General features: G+C 38.4%; 2 protein-coding genes across 2 annotated transcripts; both read left to right on the plus strand.

Annotated features, from left to right (window-relative positions):
- Nucleotides 1-1,550: 1,550 nt before the first annotated feature.
- trim110 (tripartite motif containing 110) lies at nucleotides 1,551-6,472 on the plus strand. Its single transcript, XM_073815116.1, is given in 6 exon segments — nucleotides 1,551-1,741; nucleotides 2,689-2,922; nucleotides 3,026-3,048; nucleotides 3,175-3,317; nucleotides 5,299-5,570; nucleotides 5,971-6,472. Coding segments are annotated over 6 exon segments (1,185 nt in total). The 5' UTR covers nucleotides 1,551-1,573; the 3' UTR covers nucleotides 6,316-6,472.
- Nucleotides 6,473-7,863: 1,391 nt separating this feature from the next.
- cbln12 (cerebellin 12) lies at nucleotides 7,864-11,332 on the plus strand. Its single transcript, XM_065277195.1, has 4 exons — nucleotides 7,864-8,019; nucleotides 8,813-9,431; nucleotides 9,503-9,622; nucleotides 9,699-11,332. Exons 2-4 carry the CDS (start codon nucleotides 9,132-9,134, stop codon nucleotides 9,894-9,896), a joined length of 618 nt encoding a protein of 205 aa, XP_065133267.1. The 5' UTR covers nucleotides 7,864-8,019; nucleotides 8,813-9,131; the 3' UTR covers nucleotides 9,897-11,332.
- The last annotated feature ends 651 nt before the right edge of the window (nucleotides 11,333-11,983 follow it).

Below are 11,983 nucleotides of genomic sequence, written 5' to 3' on the forward strand. Positions count from 1 at the left end.
ATAAAATACTTCTCTGTTAAAAGCTTACAGGTGCAATAACTGGGATCCTATAACAAATCTTTAGATGGCTGTTTATCTTACAATCATCACTAATAGTAAGCTCATGTCTCTCCAGCTATTTTGTCTTTCGTTTCAACACCCAACTTATTTACTTTACTTAGCATTGTCTAATGCAGTGGTTCTCAAACTGGGGTCCGGGGCCCCCAGGGGGGCCGCGAGATGGTGCCAAGGGGGCCCCAGTTTTATGACATTTTATAAAATACATTCATTTATCATGAATTCTGTGTAATTAAACCTAAAAAAAATAAGGGTACTAACCAACAGCACTACTTTGTATAAATTAATATGTTTTGTTAAATTAAAATGTTACATTTTAGAACAGTTTTTGTCATAAATTTTCTTTGGGGGGCCGCGAAGGAATGCATCGTACACAAGGGGGGCCGCACGCGGGCGGAAAAAGTTTGAAAACCACTGGTCTAATGTAATTGCTGCCACCAGGTTAAGTAGTTGCTTCTGTTTCTTCACCTGTCAGATCTCTTCTGTTAAGATCAGGTCACATGATGGCTTAACAGTTTTCTGTGTTGAAAGGTCAGTCAGTGAAGGATAAACCAGCTGCCACAGGCACTCGTATTTTATCCTTCACCTTTTCTTTTATATCAGCTGCTAAAAATCGAAAGGTAAGTCTGTTTCCACATTTTCCTTCAGAAAACAAAGGTTATACACTACTTTAAATAAAGCAGGTTAATACAGTAAATCATACAGAAAGCCACTGAGAGTTTGAATTATTCATTCTGAATGTGTCTGTAGTACAGAAAACATTGGGGTCAATTGATGGATAATGATTTTTGGTTGATGTTACAAATTTGTAAATTTCTTCACCAATAGCATTTATTCCTTGTAAATTTTGCTGTGTTATTTTTAACACAATTCATACAATGTGGAGTTGGGAAAGCAGAATGTATCGCCTTTGATACACTTAAGATCATAGAGATCAATAGGAGATTACCCAATTTATCCAGAAGTCAAATGGAACAGACTATAAATAGTTAAATGGGAGGCAGATTAACCAAACAGTTGGACTAAGTCTGTACTACAGTAAGGGGTGGTTTCCCAGACAGAAATTAGACTAGTAGACTAAAATAAATATAGGAGCTGTCCAGACTGAAAACAACTTGCACTGACACATCTTAAAATACATCAGTGCCCTTTGTTTTGCCTCAAAATGCACACAAGTAATGTTTTTAGTAAGGTATGTTTGTTAAACTAGTTATTTTGTCTAATTAAACTCAGGTCTAGTCCTGGTTTTAGCTAATCCCTGTCCGGGAAACCACCCCATAATGTGTGTCTCAGATAACAATTGGACACTTGGAGTGGTTTCCCAGACAGGGCTTATCCTAGTCCCAGACTAGGTAGGGCATGTTGCAAAATGCATGTTTCAGCTGCCTTAATTAAAAAAAATCTTGCAATGACATATCTTAACATATATCAGTGCCACTGTTTTGTCCCAAGATACGGGACGCTTGGAGTGTCTCAGGTAGTGGAGGGTTTGTATGCCCATGGGGTCTGGAGGAGCATGGGATGGTTGTCTGTGATTGCTGTCCAGAAGAGGAGAGTGAGGATGCACCTGCAGCGGCCTGCTTACAGAACCCACCTGTTAGTTGAACCGCTGACCGACATGTCCCGTCGCAGGTGTCGAAAATCAGGGGCTCCAAAAAATCAACATATTGAGAAAAATCGACTTGTACTTCCCTGCTGAAAAAACCAGCATCAAACCAGCATGGACCGGCATGGGAATTATCCTTGTCTATGCTGGTTTGATGCTGGTTTAGCTGGTGGTCACCAGCATACCCACACCAAAACACAACATATGCTGGTCTTGCTGGTATGACCTGCATGGGATGCTGGTGCTAATGCTGGTTTGGTGCTGGTTTAGCTGGTGCTGATGCTGGCTTGGTGCTGGCTTAGCTGGTGTTCACTAGCAAACCAGCACCAAAACACAACATATGCTGGTCTTGCTGGCATGCTGTTTTTTTCAGCAGGGTTGACATGCAGTGTGGTGACGCTTTAGCCTGGTTAGCCAGACCTACATCAAGATGTAAGGTCTGGCAACTCTTCACACAAACGGCTCAATGCAAGGGGCGGGATATAAGGTTGTCCCTCAAAATGCCTCTGCACGCAATAGGATAGCGCTATGACCAATCAGAGCAACGAAGAAGGTGACGTAGTTACCGTAACCAGTCGGCAAAACTCCAAACACATCTTTCTTGCTTAAAAAGGACTTCAGTAGGGTTATTTGCTCTTCTCTCAAAGAAAAACATAAGTCTAAGTCCTCCAGAGTCGCGGCCAAAGCTGCTTCAAAAGAAAGCTGTTCGCCAGCAGCAGCAGCCATTCTTTGTTTTCAAGTTTGGAACCGTTGCAGCTCTGTCGTCATCATGTTAAGCCCGCCCCACAGACGCTCCACACGATGTGATTGGCCTGACCAAATTTTGGTTTTTGGAGCTGTTAAGTGTATTGTGAGTGCCTAGACTAAACCCTGGCAGCAAATATATTTTGTGGCCGCTAGGGTGCGTCTAGATTTCTAGGCTAGTGACGCTTGTGTGCATATGGGCAAATCAAATTTGAGTCCAAAATGCCCAAGATTAAAATTTTCTTCTTATTTCTAATGTATGATGACAAGACTCATTTTAGCAGGACTCCTTTATGAGTGATGTCTCGCAGGTGTTACAGATGGGCTCAGCCCTGCAAGCACAGGTGTGCAGATTGGTGTCAGCTGTGACAAACGTCACTGAGCAGGAGAGACAGCTGACATTACAGATACTGCAAGAAGATTGCAACAGGATGAGAGGATACCTCAACCAGACTGAAAACATTCAATGCTTAGGCTAGCTGCTTGAGGAGAGCGACCCCTTCTTGTTAATCTGGGTATGTTGCTATACTTTATCATGCCGTGCCATGAGCATGGCCCATATTTCTGTGAAAATACTGGACGATCATCATCTGTTTACAAATACATTTCTGCTGACAGGTGTTCCAGTCAGAGGATTCACAGTAAGTCTTATGTCATAGTAAACTTGGCAACCTAGTTGTAATTTGTGAGTGCAGTTATATGTTAGTTTGTATGTACAAAAGATAAAGCAAGCATATTTATAGTTTTCTCTCTGTCATGCCTTTCAGGATGGCAGAACTCAATTCACCAGTGTTTACACCAGCTAAGCCAAATATGAATAAGAAACGCATGATTGAGAATGTGGAATATAAATACAGAGAGTTCATAACTGAGACTCTGCGCTGCCTCATTGAACTTGAGAGAGAGCTCTGTGGGTATTCACATTCATACAATTATCACACGAGTAAACATGTGAGTCTTTGTGATCTACTGTTTTCTACATAAAACCATCCATCATTTTGACCAATACAATGTATTTTTGGCTACTGTTACACCTTTAACCTTCATATATTAAAGGGTACATTTCTCAAGGCTTTTTTAAGATGTCAAATAAATATTTGGTTTCCCCAGAGTACATGAAGTTTTAGCTCAAAATATCATATAGATAATTTATTGTAACGTATTAATGTAATGTATTAATTTTTTTATCTTTCCTTTTGAATGCAAATGATCTGATATCTGCACTAAATGGCAGTGCAGGGGTTGGATAGTGCAGATTAAGTATTATCCCCTTCTGACATCACAGGGGGAGCCAAATTTCAATTATCTATTTTTTCACATGCTTGCAGAGAATGGTTTACCAAAACTAAGTTACAGGGTTGATGTTTTTTACTAGGTGGATTATTTATAGCTCCTACACATGAAAAAAGTCTGATTTTCATAATATGTCCACTTTAGCATATATTTCAAAATGTATTTCAGGGGCAACAAATACAGTTCTAATTTTACAACCCATATGGCAAAATATTTTTTTTCTGGCCAAAATATAATGGTTGTATTAAATGTAATAAAGTATAAAATAATAAGCATCTTTTTGCAGTTGAAAATATATTTAATTTTAATCTTTTAATCCTGTTATGTTTACAAGTTTTTCTTCCAATGCAACGAGTAAATAAAATATATTTATTTTCTTAATATTTTTCACAATTTAAAAAATAAAAAAGTAGTAGGCTTTTAAAATATATTTCTATTTCAATGCACATTTTTTTGTTGCTTTTTTGTATATTTTAAAATATTTAAAATTATATTTAAAAATATATATTTTGCCTGGGATTGTAAAGAACATAAACTTAATATCATTGACTAAGTAATAAATGATTAAAATCCAACTTTGATGCTCCAAATCTCAGAGGACAGAGAAGACTGGATCACAAATTGGTTCTTAAAGGTGCTCTAAGCGAATTGAAGCGTTTTAGACCATAAAACATTTTTTGTTACATACCGGAAACATCTCCTCACTATCTGCTTGCTGCCTGTCCGCTGATCAAACTGTAAAAAAAACGCGATCTCTGTAGACAGCCCAGGCTTCACAAACGGCAATATCAACAAATGGCCAAACCTAGCAGCACAAAACTAAACAAAGTATTCCAGCCAATAAACGACAAGAAGGATTTGGGGGTGGGGGTTGGGCGCGTTCATGAAAGCACGGAAGGGAGGGGGAGGGGGAGGAGTTAGCTACGCTCTGTCTGTTTGAAAACAGTTCAAACATCAACAGGAATGTCGCACATTATTCGCTTAGAGCGCCTTTAACAAAGTAAATTTTAATATTTAAATGTGTACTAGATTTAAATACAAGTAGGTCTCTTTCGTGACTACTTACATAGTACGTTGTCCAAACGTTAGCATTTGGTTATTTTGGGGAACCAAATAACAATGAGTTATGGGAGTTTTTGTAACAACTTACTGTATAAAGAAAGTTTCCTAATGGTTATTTTTAGGTTATACATCCTTAAAATACTGTACAATACACATGTGCCCCAAACTTTTGGTTCACTGGTTCCCATTGGTTCACAGTATTCGATGGCCGTTTCACATTGGAAGGCTGCAGCCTCCAGAGGTCGCATATGCAGGCTGCATACGTCATCATGCCTGATTTATTAAAGTTAACTAAGCATTACATTCGCACGTCATGCGCAAGTTACAACAGTTTATGATTAACTAAGAAAAATAGTTAACTTTATCATTGTTAATATTCTGAAATAAGACGTATGCAGCCTCCAAATGCGATCTCCGGAGGCTGCAGTCTTCCGAGTGAGAAACGGCCATAGCTGCTTCTTGTGTTTTGTCCAGTAGTGCCATCTAGTGGCTCAAATCCTAATGACAGGTTCTCCCTTTTTTCTTTTTTTTTTTAGTAAGAAGCTCATTAACCACGGACAAAAACTCAGCTCATCCTCTACTAAGAGTTTCAGATGACCTACGATCAGTAATGAGAGTCAAAAACCGTTTGTCTGTCGCCGAGCATCCTGACCGTTTCGACCATTGGTCTCAGGTGGTCTCGTGTCAGAGATTTTCTTCAGGAACCTATTATTGAGAACTGGAGGTGGAGGGTTTCTGGGATTTAGCTGTGACTTACCACAACACTGCGAGAAAAGGCAAGGAGGAGACAGCATTTGGCTGCAACAAGGTACAGTGTGATCCCAAAACATTGTACACAATAGTCTAGCTAAGGATGAAGTGTATACTGTTAAACTTTTAGTGTGTTTCCCTGCTGGAAATAAATTTAATTTAGGATTAAATTCTGTTCTGTTGGTTCCCATCTGCCAGATATGCGCCAGAAACCAACACATCACCAGCAGAGGCCCACAGAGAGCATTATGGTTTCCATCAAAACCAAAACAAGTCCCGTTATAACCATTAATTCCATTATAATATATTTGTGATGGTTTTTATTGTTTTATTTAGCAGGGAATAATATCAAAGTATACTGTATCATGTCAAAGGGTCCATTCTGCCCTGTTTTTAATTTCTGTGGGGGTTAAGCAAACTGATTGATTTTTGATTAATCCATTGATTTACTGAATCAGATATCCTGGAGTCTTGCACAACAACATGACCAGAAACTGGCAGCCTGGCATAACCATAAGAAAATCCCCCTCTCCACAAAAATGTCTGGCAAACACCTGGCAGTATCGCTGGACTGTGATTCTGGCTCCATCACTTTCTCCGAGGTGGGACCATCATCCACCCCGCTCCCCCTGCACAGGTTCAACACCACCTTTTCCCAACCCATCTGCCTGGGCTTTGGCCTCTACAAACCCGAACTGAACAGCAGGATCACCATTCTTAAGAAATATGACTGCACTTATTCGTTGGTAGAGACCGGAAATGACTTTGCTATTAAAATTTATTTTAGTGAACAGCCACAGTGACAAAAAGCAGAGGTGGACAGAATTGAAGTATGTTTTCCTCTGACAAAAAGCGACTTGTCACATGGGCTTCACATAATCATGGGTGCAAGTGTCATAATACATATTCTCATGCAAGACAAACAGAGCTGACAGCCCTTGTAACCATAACACTTTTTTAAATACACAAGTATTCATCCATTATTGTGCATTTTTTTGCTGTTTTGATTGTGATGCATGTTTTCAGAAAATAAAAAAGTTGAATATTTGTGAAATGATGAAGCAGTTTTTCTACTGTCTTTTTTTAATTTAAGCATTTTCTGAATTAGGTTTTCCATGTCATAAAGTAGTTTTAGTTTATTTTAGTTGCTGTATACTTATTATCTTAGCTTACACATGACCCTGTCTGTGACATCCAGGTTAAAACCCCTTAGCGTTCCTAAAAAAAGCTAAAAAAAACATCCTAAAATGGATACTAATTGTACTTGCCGTGTCGATTGTATCTTAAAAGGGTTTACATCATTTAAATCACAAGAATCTCAGCTTTTCACAGATATGTGACATGTTTAGCTTTTTGAGTTGTTGTATTTGATGAAGTTTTCTGTTAAATAATGCAGTGTTCCTGCAGTTGTCTCAATGTGTACATTGGAACTTTAAGGGGTTAAAGTTAATAATCATGAGATAAGGAGCATTGAAGTTTAATTTCAATCATTGATTTTACATTGATTTAAATCTTTGACATGACCTTACTCAGTCAATATAAAAGACATTAATGTTATATTTTTATAAAATGTTCATTATGTAAACGGTTCATTCTAACGTAATAAAAATAATACAGTTCATTATGTAAGGTCTTTACACACCACTTACAATATAGTTATGTATATTATATTGCATTTCTTTTAAGAAATCCTTTTAAAGGGGTCATAGTGTGAAAATCTGACTTTTTCTATGTTTAAGTGCTATATTTGGGTCCCCAGTGCTTCTATCAACCTAGAAAATGTGAAAATTATCAACCCAATAACTTTGTTTGGGTAAGGCATTTCCTGCAAGCTTGTGAAAATTAGGTTGTTCAGATTTCGCCACTTTTGTGAGGTAGGTAGCAAGGTGAATTACAATAATACGGTACCTTAATCTGCACTATCCAACCACGGCAATGTCATTTAGTGCAGAGAGAAATAGAGAGAGAGAAAATAATTGACAGCACAATTGAGTTTCAATTACAACAAACCACCATCATTGTGATCAGTGTTTGTATTTCATCAGCTCATTTGCATTTTAAAGGACACACCCAAAAACTGCACACTTTTGCTCAGGCCTACAAAGTGGCAATTTTAACATGCTATAATAAATTATCTATATTATATTTTGAGCTAAAACTTCACTTACGCACTCTGGGGACACAAAATATTTATTTTACATCTTTAAAAAAAATCTCATAATATGACCCCTTTAAAAGTTACACAATGTACCTTTTAAAATAACGTCATATATAACCTGAAAAAATTGATTGCCATTTTGCTATGTATCATTTTCCTGTGGTGGTGGTGGTGGTAAAGTAAGATGTTACATTGATGAGAGAGAGAGCGAGAGAAAGAAAGAGAGAGAGAGCTAAATGTGGTAGAGCAGGGGGGAGTGTCTTTAGTAGATAGGATGAGTATTTCTCCTACAGAAGATCTGATACTTCACATCTTTTACGAGAGCCCAAAGGACGTCCCACTAAATCAGGTGATTTTCTATTTTTATGATTAAGCCTACAAATGTGTTTTATCTTGTGTTTTTCCTAGAATAAGCTTGGATGAAAAGATATTTTGTCATTTGTGATGTATTGCATTACTGCAAGTGCTGTAAATTAAAATAAGTTATATTTTTTTTATGTGACGACGGATAAATGTTTAGTGGGTGAAGTTTTAGGCATAAAGTTGTTAAAGAATTGAAGAGCATGCAAAACCGAAACTAAACAGAAATAGTTGTTATTGACAATGAGATTTGACTCTAAGATGAATCTCTCTATTGTTTTTCCTTACTCTTAAATATCGCTTTGGATAAAAGTGTCTGCTGAACGCTTAAATGTAAATGTCCAGCAGTAAAGAATTCACTACTCATTGAATGACATCTGTATTATAGATTCCTATTCTTATAGATATATTTTTGGTTATGAGGCATATTACAGTCCGTTCAAGTGTGTGCCAGGACACTGAGGAGAGAGAGTAGGTTGGAGTTTGTGTGTAGGGGAGAGAGAGAGAGAGTCCTGCATGTTGTGGAGCGTCAGGAGGGAAGTGAAAGCGTGTTACAGACAGATGGTCTCTCAGTGGAGTTGTTCTGTTTTCTCTCTCTTGTTCTCACTCTCTCCTGGATGCTGTTCCCTATCAGCTGAAAGAGATCCAAACTGTTACCTCATGATCTTCATCCTTCACTGCTCCTCCTCCCCTCCACCAGCATACCTGTTGGGTGAAAATGTGGGAGGACTTCCTCTTACCTTACCTCTTTCTATCTCTCTTGTCTTTCTCTCTTTTCACAGGTTGGCTGTGATGATGGATTTTTTTCGGATTGATGAGAAACCTCTAAATGTCCTTGCCATTGGTCCCCTACGGGCAATATAACACACAGAGTAGATCTTCATCAAAAAAACGTGACAGACAGGACGGCAAGTCGGAAAAACGGATTGACTGAGAAAAAGAGAACGTCAGGTTGAAAAGAAGAAACAAGGACATATTTACAACATAAAAAGATTGATAATTTGAATGGTAGTTCATAACATCTCAGTTCCTCAAGAGTTTGCAGAAGACAACCTGTCAACCATCTGCCCCTCATTTTAGTTGAAGATATACCAAGGAATAATGAAGACAATGCCGCCCAACTTTGGCAGTTTATCTGCTGGGCTGCCCATGCTATTGACGTGTCTGTTTATTGCAATGGGCCCTGTAGTGGTACGAGGGCAAAATGACACTGAGCCCATAGTACTGGAGGGTAAATGTCTGGTGGTGTGTGACTCTACACCCTCTTCAGAGCCGGCGGGGAATGCGTTGGGTATGTCAGTGCGTTCGGGTACCGGCCGAGTCGCCTTCTCCGCCACACGCCAGACAAACCATGAACCCACAGACATGAGCAACCGTACCATGATCATCTACTTTGACCAGGTAAATAATTGTGCTCTTTGACTATAAATCATTTTACTTTTTCCAGTCCTTAATCTGTTTCTTTTTGTTAGATCTTGGTGAACGTGGGTGGTCATTTTGACCAGGAGAGCAGCATCTTCCTCGCTCCGAGACGAGGGGTGTACAGTTTTAATTTCCACGTGGTGAAGGCATATAACAGACAAACCATACAGGTAACGACTCGAGGCATGGTGCCTGTCAGAATTATAGTATTCACTCAAAGTCACTCGCAATTTTTCCATGTCACAGGTGAGTTTGATGCTGAATGGATGGCCGATGATCTCAGCCTTTGCTGGAGACCAGGATGTGACACGGGAGGCAGCCACTAATGCTGGGCTTGTGATCATGGAGAGAGGAGACAAGGCTTACCTCAAACTAGAGAGAGGCAACTTAATGGGAGGCTGGAAGTACTCAACCTTTTCAGGCTTCCTGGTCTTCCCGTTGTAAAGAATGATGATGTGAGAGAGACAAGATGGATACAGGGTTACATGCTTGCAATATGGGGAATATTAAAGGGCACCTATTATGCCCATTTTTACAAGATGTAATATAAGTCTCAGGTGTGCACAGAATGTGTCTGTCATTTATTCTATCACAGATTATTTCTAACAGCATGTCCAAAATGCCCCTATTTCTAAAATGCGCTGTTTTAATGTGTGTACCTTTAAATGCAAATGAGCTACTGCCCCCCACTCCCTTACCGAAAGAAACAGCAAGTGCTTTCAGTTAAAATAGATATGATTCCTGTGAAAACACTCTTATGTCACTATTAAGATATGGCAGACTGCATATTGCTTGCTGAGGATGGAAACTATGGTAATGCAGGACTGTCAGTCAGTGGCTGTGGGTGGGGCTTTATCAGTGTGACATCACATTAACAAGAAAATCAAAACGGCATGTCTAATGAAACTGCTTTGTTTTATTGTAGATTTAAAAAGGAGTGGGTGGATTTATTTCAAAAACACATTTATATCCAAACACCTTGTAAAAGGGGATTTTGCATAATAGGTGTCCTTTAATAACAGGACAGATGCCACAAAATCAGTGCTTGTGTTTGTTCTTTTATTTTTTTAGGTGTGAGAGCATTTAAAACAGAGATATTTATTCAAATTAAATATCAAAGTGACTAATTAAAGATTATGATTGTAATTGTCAGTAATCATTTGTTTGAATATCTGTTATTTTTTTCTATTACATTTTTCAAATCAGGTCTGTATGCTAATCAGTGGCGTCTCATGACTGCTCATCCGAGGGGTTCGGTGTGTCGTGTGTTGCTTGCGTTTTCAAAATATGTGTTTGTTGCGTCATGTGAGCCATGTGCATCAAGTGTTTTGTCAAAATAAGTGCCTGCTGCACACGTCAAAACCAAAATTTTGAAAAGAGACGTTCACAAAATACACGCAAGACACTCCCTTAACAGTAAACTCTGATTACGCATGAGATTTATGCGATTATCTGGCAAACGCGAGTGTCTCTTTTATCATAAACCCTTTAGATGCGTCTGCAGCAGGCACTTATTTTGACAAGACATGTGATGTACACAGGATCACTCGATGCGCTGAACACAACGAACCACACACATGACGGGTTACATACATGTTGTGACGAACTTAGCATCAAGCGCCCTCGAAAAAAGAAGTCACCGTCCGCCACTGATACTTATATGTATTTCTGAAAACAAGTATTTCTCAAGTCATAGTAAAAGTGCCCCTAAGAATAAAAACTGTTTAAAATGATGAATTTCTTTAACTTTGATCAAAACTGTTCAATTACTGAAATGATATGTAATCACTTTAAAATATGGCTTATCTAAATTTGCTTATGTTTGCCTGCTTGTTGAGCTAGGTGTGTGTATTGTAATTAAAAAGTCTTATTAAACATAATCTTTGAACCAAACACAAATATTTCTTCTTATACTATGTGGGTTATTTTCTTACTCTGTGATCCTGAACTTGATTGAATGTTTACATCTGATCTCACTTGATGAAGATTTCTTCTTTCCTGTTTCCTCTGCTGTGTTACCTATAACAGCAGCTGTTTGTAAATATAGCTCTCAGCAGTGTAGCTGGCAACATAAAGCAGAAATCATCACAGATACAAGCATAAGCATAATGGATAACGGATACAAACTACAGTGACACCAGTCAGGCGAAGGCAGATGGGACTTTTGGCAAGCAGACATGCAAGTATACACTGGACTCCTATGGATCATGCAGGGCGGACTGTCACAATCAATAAAGTACGGAGCATTGGTTTAAAGACACTCTTATACAAACACAATTATTCACACTTGCATATACGAAAAAAAAAGGAGAGGGACCAACTGCAGGGAAGAAATAATGGGAGAAGAAAGAGAGTCACATACAAAGAATCAATGATGTTAATTCTTTATTCATTCACCTGGCCTGTTTATGAACATTTATCTGAATAAATATCTATACCATGCCACTTTAAGAAAGTAGGGTATACCAATATATAAAAAATTGTCTTTATGATAGGTATAAAATAATATTAAAAATATATGTGTGCGGATA

Source organism: Paramisgurnus dabryanus, chromosome 6, assembly GCF_030506205.2.
Source record: "Paramisgurnus dabryanus chromosome 6, PD_genome_1.1, whole genome shotgun sequence".
In the NCBI taxonomy this organism is placed as follows: Eukaryota; Metazoa; Chordata; class Actinopteri; order Cypriniformes; family Cobitidae; genus Paramisgurnus; species Paramisgurnus dabryanus.

What these genes read in the sequence shown, in the direction of transcription:
- cbln12 (XM_065277195.1), top strand. Translation starts at nt 9,132, where the DNA reads ATGAAGACAATGCCGCCCAACTTTGGCAGTTTATCTGCTGGGCTGCCC. An exon ending in TGATCATCTACTTTGACCAG is followed by an intron (nt 9,432 to 9,502) that starts GTAAATAATTGT and finishes TCTTTTTGTTAG; the next exon opens with ATCTTGGTGAACGTGGGTGG. An exon ending in ATAACAGACAAACCATACAG is followed by an intron (nt 9,623 to 9,698) that starts GTAACGACTCGA and finishes TCCATGTCACAG; the next exon opens with GTGAGTTTGATGCTGAATGG.